The sequence below is a fragment of the Hippopotamus amphibius genome, chromosome 6, assembly GCF_030028045.1.
Source record: "Hippopotamus amphibius kiboko isolate mHipAmp2 chromosome 6, mHipAmp2.hap2, whole genome shotgun sequence".
Taxonomy (NCBI): domain Eukaryota; kingdom Metazoa; phylum Chordata; class Mammalia; order Artiodactyla; family Hippopotamidae; genus Hippopotamus; species Hippopotamus amphibius.
In genome coordinates this window covers 138,721,394-138,742,845 of record NC_080191.1, presented here as the reverse complement: position 1 = coordinate 138,742,845, position 21,452 = coordinate 138,721,394, and the positions used below count along the sequence as shown (strand labels likewise).

Below are 21,452 nucleotides of genomic sequence, written 5' to 3'. Positions count from 1 at the left end.
TTCTAAATGGTGTGAGGTGGTACCTCATTGTAGTTTTGATTTGCATTTCTCTAATTAGTGATGTTGAGCTACTTTTCATGTGCCTCTTGGCCATCTGTATGTCTTCTTTAGAGAAATGCCTATTTAGGTCTTCTGCCCATTTTTTGACTGGGTTGTTTGTTGTTGTTGTTGTTGTTGTTTTGATATTGAGCTGCGTGAACTGTTTATATATTGCAGAGATTAATCCTTTGTCTGTTGATTCATTTGCAGATATTTTCTCCCATTCTCTGGGTTGTCTTTTCGTCTTAATAGTTTTCTTTGCTGTGCAAAAGCTTTTAAGTTTCATTAGGACCCACTTATTTATTTTCGTTTTTATTTCCCTTATTCTAGGAGGTGGGTCAAAAAAGATCTTGCTGTGATTTATGTCAGAGTGTTCTTCCTATGTTTTCCTCTAGGAGTTTTGTAGTGTCTGGCCTTACATGTAGGTCTTTAATCCATTTGGAGTTTATTTTTGTATATGGTATTAGGAAATGTTCTAATTTCATTCTTTTACGTGTAGCTGTCCAGTTTTCCTAGCACCACTTATTGAAGAGGCTGTCTTTTCTCCATTGTATATCCTTGCCTCCTTTGTCATAGATTAGTTGACCATAGTTTATCTCTGGGCTTTCTCTCCTGTTCCATTGATCTGTATTTCTGTTTTTGTGCCAGTACCATATTGTCTTGATTACTGTAGCTTTGTAGTATAGTCTGAAGTCAGGGCATCTGATTCCTCCAGCTCTGTTTTCTTTCCTCAAGATTGCTTTTGCTATTCAGGGTCTTTTGTGTCTCTGTACAAATTTTAGGATTTTTTTGTTCCTGTTCTGTAAAAAATGCCATTGGTAATTTGATAGGCATTGCATTGAATCTGTAGATTGCTTTGAGTAGTATAGCCATTTTCACAATGTTGATTCTTCCAATCCAGGAACACGGTATATCTCTCCATCTGTTTGTATTGTCTTTGATTTCTTTCATCAGTGTCTTATACTTTTCTGAGTAAAGGTCTCTTACCTCCTTAGTTAGGTTTATTCCTACATATTTTATTCTTTTTGTTGCAATGGTGAATGGGATTGTTTCCTTAATTTCTTTTTGATCTTTTGTTGTTTGTGTATAGGAATGCAAGAGATTTCTTTGTGTTAATTTTGTATCCTGCAGCTTTACCAAATTCATTGATTAGCTCGTGTAGTTTTCTCATGGCATCTTTAGGATTTTCTATGTATAGTATCATGTCATCTGCAGACAGTGACAGTTTTACTTCTTCTTTTCCAATTTGGATTCCTTTTATTTCTTTTTCTTTTCTGATTGCTGTGGCAAGGACTTCCAAAACTATGTTGATTACTAGTGGCGAGAGTGGACATCCTTGTCTTGTCCCTGATCTTAGAATGCTTTCAGTTTTCCACCGCTGAAAATGATGTTTGCTGTGGGTTTGTCATATATGGCCTTTATTATGTTGAGGTAGGTTCTCTCTATGCCCACTTTCTGGAGAGTTTTTATCATAAACAGGTGTTGAATTTTGTTAAAAGCTTTTTCTACGTCTGTTGAGATGATCGTATGGTTTTTGGGGGGTTTTTTGTTTGTTTTTAGCTCTTTATTGGAGTATAATTGCTTTATACTGTTATGCCAGTTTCTGGTGTGCAACAAAGTGGGTCATATGGTTTATATTCTTCAATTTGTTAATATGGTGTATCACATTGATTGATTTGTATATATTGAAGAATCCTTGCATCCCTGGGACAAATCCCACTTGATCATGGTGTATGATCCTTTTAATGTGTCGTTGGATTCCGTTTGCTAGTGTTTTGTTGAGGATTTTTGCATCTAAACTCATCAGTGATATTGGTCTGTAATTTTCTTTTTTTGTAGTATCTTTGTCTGGTTTTGGTATCAGGGTGATGGTGACCTTGTAGAATGAGTTTGGGAGTGTTCCTTCCTCTGCAATGTTTTGGAAGAGTTTGAGAAGGATGGGTGTTAGCTCTTCTCTAAATGTTTGATAGAATTCACCTATGAAGCCATCTGGTCCTGGACTTTTGTTTGTTGGGAGATTTTTAATCACAGTTTCAATTTCATTACTTTTTTTTTAAAAAATAAATTTATTAAGCTCTCCAGAAAGTGGGCATAGAAGGAAATTACCTCAACATAATAAAAGCTATATATGAAAAACCAAAAGCCAGCATCGTTCTCAATGGGGAAAAACTGGAAGAATTCCCTCTAAGAACAGGAACAAGACAAGGGTGTCCACTCTCACCATTATTATTCAACATAGTTTTGGAAGTTTTAGCCACAGCAATCAGAGAAGAAAAAGAAATCAAAGGAATCCAAATTGGAAAAGAAGAAGTAAAATTGTCACTCTTTGCAGATGACATGATATTATATATAGAAAACCCTAAAGACTCTACCAGAAAACTGCTAGCACTAATTGATGAGTTTAGTCAAGTAGCAGGATACAAAATTAATGCACAGAAATCTCTTGCATTCCTATACACTAACAACGGAAGAGCAGAAAGAGAAATTAAGGAAACTCTCCCATTCACCATTGCAACACAAAGAATAAAATACCTAGGAATAAACCTGCCTAAGGAGGCAAGAGATCTGTATGCAGAAAACTTTAAGACATTGATGAAAGAAATCAAAGACGACACAAACAGATGGAGGGACATACCATGTTCCTGGATTGGAAGAATCAACATCGTGAAAATGACTATACTACCCAAAACAATTTACAGATTCAATGCCATCCCTATCAAATTACCAATGGCATTTTTCACAGAACTAGAGCAAGAAATCTTACGATTTGTATGGAAACGCAAAAGACCCCAAATAGCCAAAGCCATCTTGAGAAGGAAAAATGGAGTTGGTGGAATCAGGCTTCCTGACTTCAAACTATACTACAAGGCCATAGTGATCAAGACAGTATGGTACTGGCACAAAAATAGAAAGGAAGATCAATGGACTAGAATAGAGAACTCAGAAGTAAGCCCAAACACATATGGGCACCTTATCTTTGACAAAGGAGGCACGAATATACAATGGAAAAAAGACAGCCTCTTCAATAAGTGGTGCTGGGAAAATTGGACAGCAACATGTAAAAGAATGAAATTAGAACACTTCCTAACACCATACACAAAAATAAACTCCAAATGGATTAAAGACCTACATGTAAGGCCAGACACTATAAAACTCCTAGAGGAAAACATAGGCAGAACACTCTATGACATCCATCAAAGCAAGATCCTTTTTGACCCACCTCCTAGAATCATGGAAATAAAATCAAGAATAAACAAATGGGACCTCATGAAACTTAAAAGCTTTTGCACAGCAAAAGAAACCATAAACAAGACTAAAAGGCAACCCTCAGAATGGGAAAAAATAATTGCCTATGAAACAACGGACAAAGGATTAACCTCCAAAATATACAAGCAGCTCATGCAGCTTCATACCAAAAAAGCAAATAACCCAATCCACAAATGAGCAGAAGACCTAGACATTTCTCCAGAGAAGACATACAGATGGCCAACACACACATGAAAAGATGCTCAACATCACTAATCATCAGAGAAATGCAAGTCAAAGCCACAATGAGGTATCACCTCACACCAATCAGAATGGCCATCATCACAAAATCTGGAACCACAAATGCTGGAGAGGGTGTGGAGAAAAGGGAACCCTCCTGCACTGTTGGTGGGACTGTAAGTTGGTACAGCCACTATGGAAAACAGTTTGGAGGTTCCTTAAAAAACTACAAATGGAACTGCCATATGATCCAGTAATCCCACTCCTGGGCATATACCCAAAGAAAACCATAATCCCAAAAGAAACTTGTACCATAATGTTTATTGCAGCATTCTTTACAATAGCCAGGACATGGAAGCAACCGAAATGCCCATCAACAAATGAATGGATACAGAAGATGTGGCATATATATACAATGGAATATTACTCAGCTATAAAAAGGGATGAGATGGAGCTATATGTAATGAGGTGGATAGAACTACAGTCTGTCATACAGAGTGAAGTAAGTCAGAAAGAGAAGGACAAATATTGTATGCTAACTCACATATGTGGAATCTAAAAATGGTACTGATGAACTCAGTGACAAGAACAAGGACACAGATACAGAGAATGGACTGGAGAACTCGAGGTTTGGGGGGGCGGGGGGTGAAGGGGAAGCTGAGACGAAGCAAGGGGGTAGCACAGACATATATATACTACCAACTGTAAAATGGATAGTCAGTGGGAAGTTGTTGTATAACAAAGGGAGTCCAACTCGAGGATGGAAGATGCCTTAGAGGACTGGGGCGGGGAGGGTGGGGGGGACTCGAGGGGGGGAGTCAAGGAAGAGAGGGAATACGGGGATATGTGTATAAAAACAGATGATTGAACTTGGTGTACCCCCCAAAAAAATAATAAATAAAAAAAAATAAATTTATTTATTTATTTAATTTACTTTTTGGCTGTGTTGGGTCTTCATTGCTGCACACAGGCATTCTCTAGTTGCTGCAGGTGGGGGCTACTCTTCATTGTGGTATGCGGGCTCCTCATTGTGGTGGCTTCTCTTGTTGCAGAACATGGGCTCTAGGCGCATGGGCTTCAATAGCTGTGGCACACAGGCTCAGTAGTTGCGGCTTACGGGCTCTAGAGCACAGGCTCAGTAGTTGTGGCACATGGGCTTAGTTGCTCTGTGGCATGTAGAATCTTCCCAGAGCAGGGCTCGAACCCTTGTCCCCTGCATTGGCAGGTAGATTCTTAACCACTGCACCACCTAGGAAGTCCATCAATTTCATTACTTGTGATTGGTCTGTTGATATTTTCTATTTCTTCCTGATTCAGTCTTGGAAGGTTATACCTTTCCAAGAATTTGTCTATTTCTTCCAGGTTGTCCATTTTATTGGCATGTAGTTGCTTGTAGTAGTCTCTTATGATGCTTTTTATTTCTGTGGTGTTCATTGTAACTTCTCCTGTTTCATTTCTAATTTTATTGATTTGAGTCCTCTCCCTCTTTTTCTTGATGAGTCTTGCTAAAGGTTTATCAATTTGGTTTATCTTCTCAACCAGCTTTTAGTTTTATTGATCTTTGCTATTGTTTTCTTTGTTTCTATTTCATTTATTTCTACTCTGATCTTTAAGATTTCTTTCCTTCTGCTAACTTTGGGTTTTGTTTTTATTCTTATTCTTATTGAAACACTTAATATTCATAGCCGCATTATTTGCAGTAGTCAAAAGATGGAAGCAAACCAAGTGTCCCTTAGTGGATGAACGGACAAATAAAATGTGATATATACATAAAGTGGAATATTCTGACTTAAGAAGAAAGGAAATTCTGTTACATGTTACAATGTGGATGGAACTTGAGGCCTTTATGCTAAGTCACAGAAAGCAAAAATTATGAAATTTCACTTACATTAGGTAATTTGCTATTAAAATAGCAGAATTTATAGAAACAGAAAGTAGTTGCTGGGGGAAAAGGGAAATAGGGAGTTGTTTAATAGGTATAGGGTTTTACTTTAGTTTGATAGGTTTAGAGTTTTAGACACTGGATGCACAAAAATATGAATGTACTTAGCACTACTCAACTCCACTTAAAAATTATTAAGATGGCAAATTTTACATTTCTTAATAAATTTTTTTAATTAAAAAATAGTTATGATGTTGTTTTGTCATGTTTATTTTACCACAATTTAAAAGAAGAAAAGAAAAGACACTTGACAAATGTTAGTGAGGTTGTTGAGCAAGGGGAACTCTCATTCATTGCTGGTGGGAATACAAATTGGTACAGCCACATTGAAAGACAGTTTGGCAAGGTTTCTTACAAACTGAACATATTCTTACCATACGACTCATTAATCACAGTCTTTGGTGTTTATGCAAATGAAGGTAAGTAAACTATGATACGTTCAGACAATGGAATATTATTCAGCACTAAGAAAAAATGTTCTATCAAGCTATGAAAAGACATGGAAGAAACTTAAATATATACTATTAAGGGAAAGATGCCAATCTAAAAAGGCCACCAACTATGTGATTCCAGCTATATGACATTCTGTAAAAGGCAGACCTGTAGAGACTGATCAGTGGTTTTCAGAGACTGTAGACTCTAGAGTACAGAGGATTTTTATGACAGTGAAACTAATCTGTATGATACTATAACAATGGTGGATACGTATTATTCTACATTTGTCAAGACCTGTAGAATGTAGCCTAATGTAAACTACCAACTTTGGGTGATAGTGATGTGTCATGGGTTCATCATTTGTAACAAAGTTACCACCCTAGTACAGGATGTTGATAGTGGAGGGAGGGGCAAGGAATACATGGGAACTCTGTACCTTCTGTTCAGTTTTTCTGTGGGCTTAAAATTGCGCTAAAGTTTATTTTTCAAAAAGCTATGTATGGCATATTATTCATATTAAAATGTTAAATATATAGAAGTTACAGATGTGTTGATATACAGTCAAAACACTCATGAGAATTCAGAAAAATGGTTGCTTCTGGGGAGGCAAAAGGGGAAAGGAGGGCAGAGGTTGAGGTTGGAGTGAGATTTTAGCAATATCTATAACACAGAAATTTTTATTTCTTTAAAAAATGAAGCCAGTTGGACAAGTGACATTTATTAATATGTGAGTGTCATGATTTTCTCTACTTTTCTGTGTATTTGACATAGTTTGTGAGGTTTTTTTGTAAATTACTTCATTCTTATAGAAGTGGTTAATTTGGGAATAGGTGTGTTAAAATGTAGTCTACTTCATTGACTGTATTGATAGAGGGGGAACTATTATTTACACAGATTTAGTCTTGTCCTGAAATACTACAGCCTAGTCAGAAGTAAGACTGCTTGCAGAGTGGCTTAAGAGAACAAGGAAGGGCTAGAGAGTGAGGTGTGTTTTCATTTGGAGAAATCTGTGTTTTGTAGATACCAGAGTTCACCTTTAGTTCTGTAGCTTATTCAGGTACAGTAATGTAGCATAGTAAATGAGATGAGGGTTAGAAGCTTTGAGTCTTGGGTAGTATTTTTCAGCTTATTAAGTGTCCAGGGTTGGGAATAAATGGTAACAGGAATAGACCAGAGTTCATAGTAGAGTTGGGATGGGGGTATTGTTTCCATGATGATAATCCATATTAAATTATAAAGTAAGTGTACAGTAATCTGATGGTTCTCAGTCCTCATTTTATTTGACCTGTCAGCACCATTTGACTTAGTTAATTATGTATGATTCCATGAAAAATCTTTTTTTTTTTACTTAATTCCAGATTAGCACAGATTCCTATTGCCTTCTGTCTCACTGACTTTTCCTTCTTAGTCTTTGACCCCTTAATTTTTAGAGTGCTTGAAGTAATGCTCACTCAGTAGATAATCTTATCAGATCACTTGGTTTTAAATACAGTTTATACACAGCCAACTTTCTAAGTTGATATTTTTGGTCCTAACCTCTTCCTTGAACCCTAGGCTCAACTGACTGCTTGACGTCTCATTTTGATTCATTATAAGCATATTAAGCTTAGCATGTTTAAAGTGATATTTCTCCCCAAACCTGCTCATCATTCAGTCTGCCCCATCTCAGTAAATGGTAGTTCCATCTTTCACTTACTTGGACCAAAAACCGTCCAGTCCTCGATGTTTCCTTTCTTTCACGGTCTTATCCAGCCCATTAATTAGGAAATTTTGTAGGTTCAATCTTCAGAATCATGATCTCCACTGCTATCACTCTGCTGCAGGCTCTTATCTCTTACCTGCATTAGTATAGTTATGGTGTATTGCCAACACAGCAGCTGGAATGATTCCATTTTAAGTCAGAGTATGTCTCCTTTGCTCAAAACCCATCAGTGGCTTTCTGTCTCACTAAGAGTAAATGCCAAAATTTTTACAGTGGCCATGCATTGCCTACTGCTCTGTTCATTGCATGTCAGCCACCTGGACTCTTTGCCTTTCCTTTTTTCTGGTGTCTGGTGCTTTTTTACTTGTTAATTTCTCTGCCTTGAATGCTTTCTGCCAAATTACCCACATGGCTTGCTCACTCATCTTAAGGTCTTTACTTAAAAACATCCCCCATCTTGGCTTTATATTTTTTCTCTCTAATATTGGTCACTCTTCAGCATACTATGTATTTTAGTTTTATTTATTGTCTTTCCCCACACTAGGTTCCTTGAAGACAGAGATTTTTATCCTTTTGTTCCCTGCTGAGTCTTTAAGAACAGTTTGTGGTATATAGTGGTCAGTAAACATTTGTTGGGTGAACGACTGGCTTTCTGTGTAGATGTACACATCTGTTTAGTATGTGAGCTTAATTAGAGTTAATGCTTCACAAATGGTGTTTTAGTAAAGTTAATTCAATGATTTGCCTTTTAATGAAGTTTTTCTGTTACCATTGTGAAACTCTTTGAACATAAGTTCACAAAGAAAAATTAATTTTGAAAACTGAGGGAAAAGAAGGAAAAGTAGCTTATTCAAAGAGATATGCAACAGAAGCAGACCTAGAATGAAAAAGTAGTATGGTCTAGTACTGAGTTGGCCAGAAAGTTCCTTCAGGTTTTAAGTAAAAATAAGGCACATTTTTCATTTTCACCAAAAACTTTATTGAACAACGTATTCACCATTTTGTTCCACTACTTTATGCCATTTTTCAGGCAACTTCCTAATTCCATCTTTCCACAACTTTTTATCTTTTTGAGCAAAGAACTGTTCCAGGTGCCTTTTACAGTCTTCCAGGGAATTGAAATTTTTTTTCCATTAAGAGAATTTTGTAAAGATCAAAATAAATGGAAGTCCAAAGGTGCAGTGTCTAGTGAATATGGCAGAATCAGAACTTCCCAGCGCAATGTAACAGTTTCTGCCTGGTCATCAAAGAAACATGTGGTCTTACAGCATTCTGATGGAAGATTATGCGTTTTCTGTTGACTAATTCTGGATGTGTTTCACTGAGTGCTACTTTCAGTTGGGAGCAGTACTTGGAATTAATTGTTTGGTTTTCTGGAAGGAGCTCATAATAGAGGACTCCTTTCCAATTCCACGATACACACATCATCTTCTTTGGTTAGACTGGCCTTTGGTGGTGTTGGTAGTGGTTCATTTTGCTTGCCCCACAATCTCTTCTGTTCCACATTATTGTACAATATCTACTTTTCATTGCCTGTCACAATTTGTTTTAAAAACGGAGCATTTTCATTACGTTTAAGTAGAGAATCACAGGTGGAAATATGCTCAAGAAGGTTTTTTTTTGCTTAACTTATGTGGAACCCAAACGTCAAAATGATTAACATAACCAAGCTGGTGCAAATGATGTTCAGCGCTTGATTTGGATATTTTGAGTATGTCGGCTATCTGCCGAGTGGTGTAATGTTGATTGTTCTCAATTAATGCCTCAATTTGATTGCTGTCAACTTCAGCTGGTTTACCCAACCCCTGGAGCATTGTCCAGCGAGAAATCTCCAGCAGGAAACTTTGCAAACCTCTTTTGACACTTTCAGTCAGTCATAGCACGTTCTCCATACACTGCACAAGTCTTTTTCTGCATTTCAGTTGTGTTTTAAACCTTTCTTGAGATAATAAAATATAATATGCCAAAAATGTTGCTTTTTTTGGTTCCATCTTCAGTATTAAAATGGCTATACCGATTTTGATAGTTTTTTTAAAAATGCATGCTGATATGGCAGCTGTCATAATACAAACTAACAAAATTGTTTGCAATGAAGTTAAAGACAGCTAAGCGCTACTAGAGCCATCTTATGGAAAAAAACCAAATGAACTCTTTGGCCAACCCAATATTTATGTAGATTTTTCTGTAACAAAACTATGAATATAATATATGTACAAGGAAAATATTCCTTAATCACTTTTCATATTTTATTTTAATCTGATATTGTTTTATAAATGGAAAAAATAATTGGTTTTCTCGTGTGATATTGCACCAAATAAGCAGAGAGAGAGCAGATTTCTTCAGCAGTGGTATAAAGCTTGGGTTCTTGGGTTGACTTTCTTAACTTGGTTGAATCTCATTTAGTTTCTAGTTCTTTGTAATTTTTCCCAGTGTATTTCCTGTATGTTTTCTTCAACTTGTCATTCAGTCAGTTCCTGAAATTGTATTTCCTCTATAAAGTACTCAAAACCTTTGAAGAGAAATGATCATTCTTGCCAGGATTTGATTAGTCTCATTCTAAAAGACAAGGGAGTACCTTTCCTTTTGCTCATATAAAATTCAAATATATATTGCTTGGTATAACTGGTTTCTCTATGTGTTGTCCTTAATCACTTTCTATGTGATTCTGAAAATTTACCTTGCAGCATTTCCCATCTTTGAGAGGGTTGGTTATATGTGTCTCACCAAACTTAATGGTCATTTCTTAACCTTTTTTCTTCCCTGCCAAAAGTTTCCTCCTTGCCAGCAACACACATGCACAGACACACAGACACACAGGGTTCATGTTTAGTAATGATCTCTGTTAATAAATCTAGATGTTGAAAGCTCAATGATTTCCGTGTCCTTTTAGCATTTGCAGCATGATTTAAGGTCCCCCAAAAAAGTGCAAAATGTGAAAACACAGAGCAGCTATGCCAGAGCCACAAAATACCTCTTCATCGTTTACAGTTTTGAGCAATGGCTTTCAAAGGATTGTTAGCATAGGAGTTATTGCCTTGTGTAGTAACTTGTACAAATGACAGTTACATATTTTTGTGACTTTGTTTTTGGAAGATGATAATATTGATATAATTTTTGAGGCATAAAAGATGTTAGAATCCCCTCACTTTACAGATGAAGGAATCAATGCCAATAAATATGGTAACTTACCTAAGATTGCATTAATTAAAGATAGAGCTAGGACTAGTAGCCATATACTAGTAGAGTAGTTTAGCCAAATGGTAGTAACCCATCTTGCGGGGAGACATGTATGTACTCATGTATTTTCTCTCGTGTGTGTGTGTGTGTGTGTACACCTCTTGTACAAGATGAGTGAGTATAGAAAACTTGGGAAATTCAACTTTTTCCTGTTCTTCTTGCCTTTATTTTCTAACTTTCCAAGTAGATATGTACAACTTTTGAGTTTAATGTATTTCCCTATCATTTGAGTGTTGAGTAGATAGTGAAATTATTGTAATGCCATTCCTTAGAGTTAACTGTTAACAGTTTCTAACATTTTTTGTGATTTTTTAAAAATTATATTCATGTACTAATAAATTTCAGTGCTTATAATTTAGATGTGGATCATTTTAAATTTGGTAACTGTAGATTAGAATTATTTCTTAAAACTGTCCAAAAGCTTGTCAAGGTTAAATCTGGCCTCCTACTGTGAGTTTACTTTTAAACTTCTCTTATATTCAATTTCCATTCATCTTTTTACTTGTCAGAGATAAGAACTTGATCCTGCCTATCACTAGTAGTGATGATTAATAAATATTATCACTGAGAAATAGATCCACAGTTTGAGCAAGCTTTCAACATCAAGCATTTAACTTTTTATTATCGTAAACGTGAAGTTGGAATTTATTTGCTAATCGGCTGCAATTTAACAACATATATACTGTCTGGCAGACGCATAAATAAGCATCATAATGATTGCTGGAGAGATCAACAAGAGGAGATGAGAGGAGGGAGAGATAGGTAAAGAATGGGACAACAGTTATATATTTTTAGCGTTTGGTTTACCATATTTATTGGGTTAAACGACAGTTGTACTTCCCAAGTATGTTTAGAATGTGATGGTTATTTAGGTTGAAAACACTAGTAACTCACTTTTCTCTGAAATGTTGTGTGGGTCAGCTTTTCATGTCATGATTGATTTGGCTTCTTGCCTACCTTTCCATTCCTGGCTTCTCATGTTCTTCAACAGATCCTGCACATGACAGCTTTTATAATTCTTTCTCTTTGTGTATGCTGTATTTTCTCTTTTTTTATTGGAATATAATTGCTTTACACTCTTGTAGCAGTTTTTGAGGTACACCAAAGTCAATCAGCTGTATTTATACACATATCCCCATATTCTCACCCTCCCGTGACTCCCCCCCACCCTCCCCATCCCGGCCCTCTAAGGCATCATCCATCATTGAGTTGATCTCCCTTTGCTATACAGCAACTTCCCACTGGCTATCTATTTTACAGTTGGTAGTATATATATGTCTGTGCTACCCTCTCACTTTGTCCCAGCTTCCCCTTCACCCCCTGTCCCCCCAAACGTCATGTCCTCCAGTCCATTCTCTGCATCTGCATCCTTATTCTTGTCTTGTCACTGGGTTCATCAGCACCATTTTTTTTTTTTTTTTTTTTTTTTTTAGATTCCGTATATATGTGTTAGCACACAATATTTGTTTTTCTCTTTCTGGCTTACTTCACTCTATGACAGACCCTAGGTCTATCCACCTCATTACATATATAGCTCCATCTCATTCCTTTTTATAGCTGAGTAATATTCCATTGTATATATATGCCACATCTTCTTTATCCATTCATTTGTTGATGGGCATTTAGGTTGCTTCCATATCCTGGCTATTGTAAATAGTGCTGCAATAAACATTATGGTTCATGTTTCTTTTTGAATTATGGTTTTCTCTGGGTATACGCCCAGTAGTGGGATTACTGGATCATATGGTAGTTCTATTTTTAGTATGCTGTATTTTCTACCTGGGATGCTTGTCTCTAACTGAATTTCAATTGAGTCTTAAATATTCAGCTTATATTTCATCTTTATTACGTAGTCTCTCTGCTGTGAAGATCAGTATGCATGTTATAACACATTCCATGTTTAAACACGTAACATGTTTGAATGGTGTTTGGCACCCAATGTTTGCTAAATGTTAGGCCTTATTACTGTTTTATTAAATTATATTTCTCTGGCATAAGAGTACTACCTCCTTAAGGCCATGGATATGCTATGTCTGGTCCATTTTTGTATTTGTAGTGCTTGGGAAGTAGGTGATTAATAAATATTTGAATGATTGAGTGTATGTTTTTTAGTAGGCTCTAAAGAGTAATACAGTAGTAATCCATGTTGGGGGAGGATGTGTGTGTGTGTGTGTAACTTTTTAAAAACTGCTTTATTGAGATATAGTTTACTTTGCATAAGACTCAGCCATTTTAAGCATACAATTAAATGATTTTTAGTAAATTTTCAGAATTGTGCTAACATTATTACAATCTAATTTTAAAATATATTGCATCACTTCACAAAAGAGCTTATGCTTGATAAATTTTTTTATTCTTTTGCTTTTTTGTGCTGTTACCTAAGTATCAATATCCTAGCATAGAAGTGACAGACTGGATGAAATAAAAGCAAAGCATTATACTCATTATCCTTTGAGTGACTAACTTTAGAATTTTCTTTAAATGTTTTTCTAGTGAGACCTACTGGGTCCTTACGGATCCAAACTTTAACTTTTTACTCAAGAAAATTTAAACCATTCAGTTTCATACAGTATATTATTATGTCATCATATCTTAAATTTATAGTTTTTAAAGTTTTGGGGGGTTTGTTTTATTTCTTCAATAGTTGCAGCACACGGGCTCAGTAGTTATGGCACATGGGTTTAGTTGCTCCATGGCATGTGGGATCTTCCCAGACCAGGGATCTAACCTGTGTCCCCTGCATTGGCAGGTGGATTCTTAACCACTGAGCCACCAGGAAAGTTCCAGTTTTTAAAGTTTTAAAGAAAACTAATACATTGATAAAAGGTGACTTAGAAATTAAGTAGCCATAAGTTGGAAATAACTATATCCTACACCCAGTTAGAGCAGAGAAAGTGATTAATCCCTAGAATCTAGCACAGTAATGGACACATAGTAATTATTTGTTAATTTTAAAAACTACATTCCTTTTAAATGGAAATACCATTGTGTTTTGTAAGATTCACTTGAACTTTTTGACGATATCTTGTCCCCTTTTGTGTGAATTTAGAACTTTGAAGCTATATCACAAGCAAAGAAATATAAAAATTCTGCATGATCAGGTCAGCCTGAACTCTTTATTGGAGGGGGTGGAAGTGGGCACCCTCTACAGCCTTTGTCCTTTAGATGGTCTTTGGCCTATAAATAAGCCTTTGGCCAGTTTGGCAACCTTTTGGGATTCTGATTGATAGCTTACTGCATCGGTGTAAGCCATTTGAATCCACAACTGTTGTATTTGTGTGTAGTATGTAAAAACCCTGCTCTTTAAGATAAAATTTAGAAAAATAAGCCTTATATACCCCTTTCATGAGACCTCAGAAACATATAAGTCCTTGAGAAGGGATTGTGATTTGAAAATGTCAAAATATCTAATACCACTTTTAAGACATTTGTTTTCTGCAATAAAAAACATGGGTAAATGCTGCCAGGCTGATGTGTAGAATGTCTTTCTACTATTCCATTCAGTCTTCTCTTTACCTTGGGGGTAACAGCTTTCTTGAAAAGAAAACTCTTTTTTGCTCTATTATAAAGAAGTTGTCAGTTTTCTTATTTCGCAGATGTTTCTGTGGGTAGTAATAGCCCAAAGCTTATGTCACAACTACAGTGTTAAATTGGTTTGATAAATCCTTTATTAATAGTTTCAAACTATCAGAAATTACAAATTTAATAAATAAGATGTACCAAAGTGGGGGAAAATTGTGTGTAAGTAAATATTTAGGTCAATGTATAGCAGTTGTTTAGGATTTATTAATAGTTTGCTTTGTTAAGAAGATGTTAAAGCCCATTCATTGTACCTCAATTCCACTTCCTTAAATGGGATTAGAGACTACACTAGAGATAATCTCTGTCTGTCAGAAGTCTACCTTTTACTGAACAAATCTTTTAAGTAGTACATTATGCAGGTTTTATTTTGTGTGAGACACAAGACATAGTTTTTTGTTATTGTTCACTTGAGTTGTTTATTGTTTTTGTATTGTGATACAGTGAAAGCCCATTGTCCTGATAATAGTACTTTGCTTTAGAGTGAACCATAGGCTCTAAAATTGGGTTGAACTCTATTTGACTTTAAGACTTGTGGGAGACAATATGGCTTATTGGTTAACTGGCTTTGTATGAGACACTCTGAATTCTGATCCTGGCTGTCCCACTTCTAGCCATGTAGCCTTGGTCAAGTAATTTAACTTCTCTAAGCCTGTTTCCTTATTTGTAAAAAAAAAAAAAAAAAAAAAAGAAAAGAAATATTTCTTCTTACCTCTTAAGACTGTAGTGCTTAAACTATGGTGAATATTGAAACTCTTGCTGTAATACTTGGCTGATTATTTTTATTCATTTTGCGGTGTATCTTATTAGTATTTTTTCACAGTTTTGGTATTTTTAAAATCCAGATCTGTACCAAAACTCAGTTGATCACTTTAACAAAGATGGAATAAATTGGTTTGGTCAAAAATTGAGGTAAAGATTTCTGCACATTTAAGATTAATCAGTGCATTTTGGGAAGGAATGATACTTATTCCTCATGTCATTCCTTATATATATAATTTATATTCTGGGGGGGAGGGGGACAATAAGCAAATAAAGTTATATGTAGTATATTAGAATGTGATAAGTGCTATGGAGAAAAATAAGGCAGAGAAGTGCAATACACTGATACATATACACACACCCAGATGTGTAGTTGTATAAATGTATAGTTGCTGGATAGTTAGAAGGAGGAAGACCTCATTATGGAGGTGACATTTGAAACACTCTAAGATGAGTGAACACTACAGATACTGAGGGAAGAGCATTACAGCCTGAGGATATAGCAGTAGTAGTGATAAATAGCAGACGTGCACTGCTGTGTGCCAGGAACTGTTTATGTACTTTACATATGTTAACTTATTTAATCCTTACTGTAATCCTGTGAAATAGGTATTTTTTATTATCCTCATTGTATAGATGAGGAAACTGAGGGATGGTAAGCTAATAAGTATTACGGCTGAAAATTAAACCCAACCAATTTGGCTCTGGAGTCCATTTTCTTAGTAGTTGCTGTACAGTGTATTAGAAAAGGCCTTGAAGAGAGAATTTCCAGTGTTAGAGGAATAGCAAAGTTAGTGAGGATACAGCAGAATCAGTGGAGAGAATGATAGGAGCTGAGATATGAGAGGTGGTAACCAGGAAGGGTATGTGGTGTGGGAAGACTTAAGCCATTATAATGACTAGGCATTTACTCCAAAGTGGAGAGCCATTGGATGGTTTTGAAGAGGGTAGTAACGTGACCTGATTGACTTTTTAGAAAAAGGTTCTTTACTGAGTCCTTCTTCCCATGGAGTCTATGGGTGAAATTCAGGAGGGCCTGGGAACTTAGAAAAAAATTAATTTCATTCTGTTTTCACTAACGGAAACAGCATTTCCTTCTGTTAATAATGTAGCCAGTAAGCCTCAGTAGTTACTAAAGTTACCTGTGATTTTTGTCACCACCAGTAAAAATCAGATTATTGTTGCAAAACATCCTGAAATACCATTTATGGTCATTGTTACCTTGAAGGTATAGTATTGAATAGTTATTAGACCTGCTGCTAGGTTGCAGTTAATGTGATAGTGAAGCACATATATTACAATTTGTTTTTTCATGTTTCTATATTTTTGGCAACTATATATCAGTTGAATTGGTTTTCTTTGTAATCGTCTATATTTCATTTCTGTACTTAAAACCACTATCTGAGAAGGTGGCCAGTGATTTCACCAGGCTGCCAAAAAAGTCCATGACACCCCAAAATTAAGACTCCCAGTGAGGATTACTTTGGTTGCTGTGATAATAATGGACTGGAAGAAAGATGGAGGGCAAGAGTAGAAAGAAGGATACAAGTTAGGAGGCTTTTGCAGTAATCTAGAGGAGAGAGAATGGTGAGTTGGACCAGAGTAGTGACAGAGAAGGTAGTAGCTGGATTTCAGATAATTTTGAAGGTTGAACCAATAGGATTTGCTAACAAATTGAGTGAGTAATGTGAGAAAAAAAGAAGAATCACTGATGGCTCTAAGATTTTTGGTCTGTGCAGTTGGAAGGATGGAGTTGCCATTTGCTGAAAATCTCTTTAAAATTACTAATAGGTCTGAAATATTGGATATATCACAAATTTTTAAAACAGTAGCATAAAGCTTTAAAAAATGCAGTGGTACAAAGGATAAAAGAACTCATAATCTCACCCTTACATGAACCATATGAGATGGGGTAGAACATGTTTGTTAAAGGTCAAAAGTGCAGTTTCAGATATAAGTTTGATATATTTATTAGACATTCTAAGTATTACTTCATGACTTGCTATTTCCACATAATATGTCTTTGCATATGTAGTCATTAGAAAGAATGAGGTGGACCTATACATAGAAAGAGCTTGAACTGGTATTGTTTGTGAATGTTTTACAGTGAATGTGTATCCATGTGTTAGGTAATTTTAAAATGAGAAAAACACTTCAAAAAAACAGAATGGTTACAGTATGTGATAGAATAATTAATGTGCTCCTTTAGGAAGAATGAAATAGATCTGCATATACCACCATGGAAGATCTTTAAATAAAATAAACAAAAATAAGGTGAAGAACAGAATAAATAGATAAGTGTTTCAGAATCATAATAAATCTAACAGTGTTTACCTTTAGAAAAAGGAAGTATGAATGGTCAGGAAGGTTCTCTCCCCTTCTCCCACCCCCCCTTTTTTAAAGACGTTGAATTTACTAACCTTAATACATGTATTACTTTTTAAATAGGGGGTTCATATTGGGGGTGAGATTATGAGTTCTTTTATTCTTTGTGCCTTTGTATTTTTAATAATTCTTATGCTACAGTTTAAAATTTTTATGATATACCCAATATATATAGCTCTATTAGTAATTTCAAAGAGATTTTCAGTATTTGAGAATGTGAATATGAAATGAAGATAGGAAATCATCTATATAATATCTTTATTATGAGTAAAATATGACTTTATATATATATACACACATATATATGACTAGAAGAAAAGATTAGGGTATGTAAATCAAAATGTTAATAGCAGTTTTCTCTGGATGATGGAATTTGAGGTGATTTTTTTTTTTAAATAATTTTCTTTAATTTCTTGTAGACTATGAGAAGACAACGAAATGAAGTTGTAGTTGAGTTAAGGAAGGTGAGTCAGATTAATATTGGGTGCTTTCAAGTATAATTCTAACAACCTTACAGCATATAAAGAAATTAGCAAATGTATATTAATTTCAAGTGCTTAATGAGCATTTCCTTTTCTTTTGAAAAATGGAAAGATTAACTAAATTTGACAAGCTATTGAATTTGTCCACTATCCAAAAATAGGGATAAACACAATATCAGATGGCTTTTTTCTTTTGTAATTTTTAATGATTTATATAAAGTGTATGTCATAGTTATACTAAATAATTCTGCTATTTACAGTAGTAATTACCCCATAAAAGGAACTTGATACCTAAAAATTTCATCAACTTTTCAAGTATTAAAGTAGGTTAGTTGAGAATATATTTTTAAATTTGTCCCAAACATTTTTAGTGAAATTCAAGTGGCCCTTAATTTTTGTAAGGCATTGTTGATTTTTGTCTGATTTTGAACTGCCCAACTTTTGCTTTGACTTTGTTTTTAGGTGATAAAGAGAAGCTCCCAGATGATGTATAAAATGGTTTAGTACTTTTAAATAAATATGTATGTTTGGTTCTGGCTTAAACTGTACACTATCTTTTTTAATCAAATTATTTTGTTTTTTAATTTATTTTTACATTGTTCACGGTTCATTAAAAATGTAATATTTGGGGTTTGGGGCTGAAATTAGTGTTACTTAAGTGTTTAACTCACAATTTGGTTTAATTTTCTGCATTTGTATTTTACTTTTAAAAGTCACTTCATATTTTTTTGTAGGCACAGAATTGCCTAACCTTTGTGTGAAAGTATTTAGCTTTTTAAAATTTAACTGAAGTTCTTTTTTTTTTTTTTTAAAGAATAAAAGAGATGAACATCTCTTAAAGAGAAGGAATGTACCACATGAAGATATCTGTGAAGACTCTGACATAGATGGTGATTATAGAGTGGTAAGTTATTATTCTGGTAATTTAAAAATGCCAGTGAAAGATTTTCACATAAATATAGAATTACAAGGTGACTTTCTAACTTAGTTTTCTCTGACTTTTTTCCCAGCAAAATACCTCTCTAGAAGCTATTGTTCAAGTAAGTTGAGCTCCCCCCACACCCTTCATTTGTATTTCTTGGACTTAACAACTAATTATTATGTATCTGCATAAAAAATTGTTTTTTTTTTTTTTTGTAGAATGCTTCAAGTGATAACCAAGGAATTCAATTAAGTGCAGTTCAAGCTGCTAGGTAAGTTAAATTTTAAGGACATATTTAAATTTTGTGACTTACACAGTTTTCTTTTGGGGTTTTCACTACTACTATATGGTAGTTCTGTTACTTATATTAACTTTGATGACAAACAATAAAGAACAGTCATAGACCAACTGAATTTATTTAAAAAATTTTTCTCTGATTTAGAGTATTAAAACTGGCAATTTTCTAAGCTCACTAATACATTGAGGCTTTAGTGTGCATAATATGTACAAATGCTAGGGAAAAAAGTTGATTTGACAGGTTATTGCTATACATTAATAGAAAAACATTATTTATAAAGCTTTTTACCTTTTACTGATTAATAGGTTTAATTTTATTAAAAGTCAGCTTCTTCAGATCCTGCTCAGGTAGCTAATACTTCTCACAATCCTCATATTGATCAAACCATAAATTGAGTTAAAGCTTACTGTAGCAGTGTACAGGCAAGTGCACATTAAGATTTAGGGCTACAGCGACTCCCACTTTTCATTCAATGTAAAAATATTGTTATTTTTGCAGGTTTATGTTGTGAAACCTATGCACTCATATTTTAAGGGAAAAACCAAAAAAACATTACTGAGACATTTGTATTAATAAATAGCTTGGAGAAGACATGGTTGTATCATAGTACCATATAGTGGTTTCTTTGTTTTTTTAATAAAAATAATAAATAAAATAGACTAACACCCTATATTGTAATTGTAGGAAAGGGACACCTCAGCAAGAAATTGATTCTAGTTATAGAATTTTAAAGTGGAAAGAGATTTCACAGATTCATCTAATATCTTATCCCCAGTGCATGAGTCCCTTTTATGTTTATTAGACTTTCCTTCCTTTTTTTTTTTTTCTTTTTTTTCCTTAGTTGTGGTGCACAGGCTCAGTTGCTCCGTGCCATATGGAATCTTCCCAGGGCAGGGCTTGAACCCGTGTCCCCCGCATTGGCAGGTGGATTCCTCACCACTGCGCCACCTAGGAAGTCCTAGACTTTCCTTCTTTTGTGTATTCACTTTAAATGGCCTAGAATAAATAGGGAAATTACAGAATTAGAATGTTGCCCACTACAGGTAGAAGAACTTCTTAGAGAGGACTTTGTTATGTAGAAAGAAAATCACAGACGTTTTCACATTTCAGAATGGCAAATTAATGTTAATAGGAAGAATGATTAAGAAATTGATACATTATACTCACCATTGTCAGATTAAGAAATTGGTACATTATGCTCACCATTGTCAGAGCAGCTCTTCTCAGCATGAGTTCTGCAAGATAATTAAAGCCCTAAGGCTCCTAAGGCAGGGGATCTCAAAATACAGTGTGTGGGTCCCTAGGAGAGCCTGAGATAACTTCAGAGGGTATTATTTTCACAGAAATTCTAAGACTTTATTTGCCTCTTTTTTTTTTTTTTTACTGTGTTAACATTCGCATTGATGTTGCAAAAGCAACTGTGAGTTAACTACTGGCACCTTAGCACAAATCAAGACAGTGTCACCAAACTGATGATACATTGTAGGTATTGTATGTGCCATTTTGCACTCAAAGGAAAAACGCCATATCTCTTTAAGAATGTCCTCAGTGAAGTAGTAAAACAAAATTTTTCTTTTATTAAATTTCAACCTTGATTAAGAAAGACTGGTTTAAGAAAGACTGGGTTATTTCCTACTCTGTGCAAAGAATTGTGCCATTTATTATGGAAAATACTGTGAATAAGCATGTTCAATAATTCTTGCTCTGTAAGAAGTTTAGAACCTAATTGGGAAGGCAGAACTATATAAAAAATAGTGATGCTCAACAGCAAATGTAGCTGTATGCTACGCTGGAATTCAGAGAGGGTATTTTGAAAACATTTAACTGAAATAGAGTTTGAATCGATAGAAAAGAGAGCATTCCAGGTCTTGGGAATAGCATTTGAAGGGCCTGGAAAATAGATTGAAGTGTTCAGACAGACAACTGACCTACTGTTGAATTACAGAGAATAAGATTAGTTAGATAAATAAGGTGGAGCCAATTTGTGGTGTGTTATAAAGCTTGGTCAAGGAGTTTACATTGATAGGGTAGTAAATTAGCAGCCATCACTTGGTTTATGTAGGGGAATGGTCTGATTATGCTTGTGTAAACATTGCCTTCATATAGTAGTGCAGAGGATTCAGATGGGTTGAAGATCTGTGTTAGGCCACCTTGAGGGTTTGTCAGCTAAAACTGCAGTCTAC

The 21,452-nt window shown here is 35.0% G+C and overlaps 1 protein-coding gene across 1 annotated transcript in view; it reads left to right on the top strand.

The window, feature by feature from the left end:
- Positions 1 to 21,452, top strand: part of KPNA4 (karyopherin subunit alpha 4) — a 59,774-nt gene that overhangs the window by 14,211 nt on the left and 24,111 nt on the right. Inside the window, exons 2-5 of the mRNA XM_057739101.1 lie at positions 17,987 to 18,031; positions 18,864 to 18,953; positions 19,060 to 19,089; positions 19,190 to 19,242. Of these exons, the coding sequence (XP_057595084.1) occupies positions 17,987 to 18,031; positions 18,864 to 18,953; positions 19,060 to 19,089; positions 19,190 to 19,242 (218 nt within the window). The remainder of the gene's footprint in view (positions 1 to 17,986; positions 18,032 to 18,863; positions 18,954 to 19,059; positions 19,090 to 19,189; positions 19,243 to 21,452) is intronic.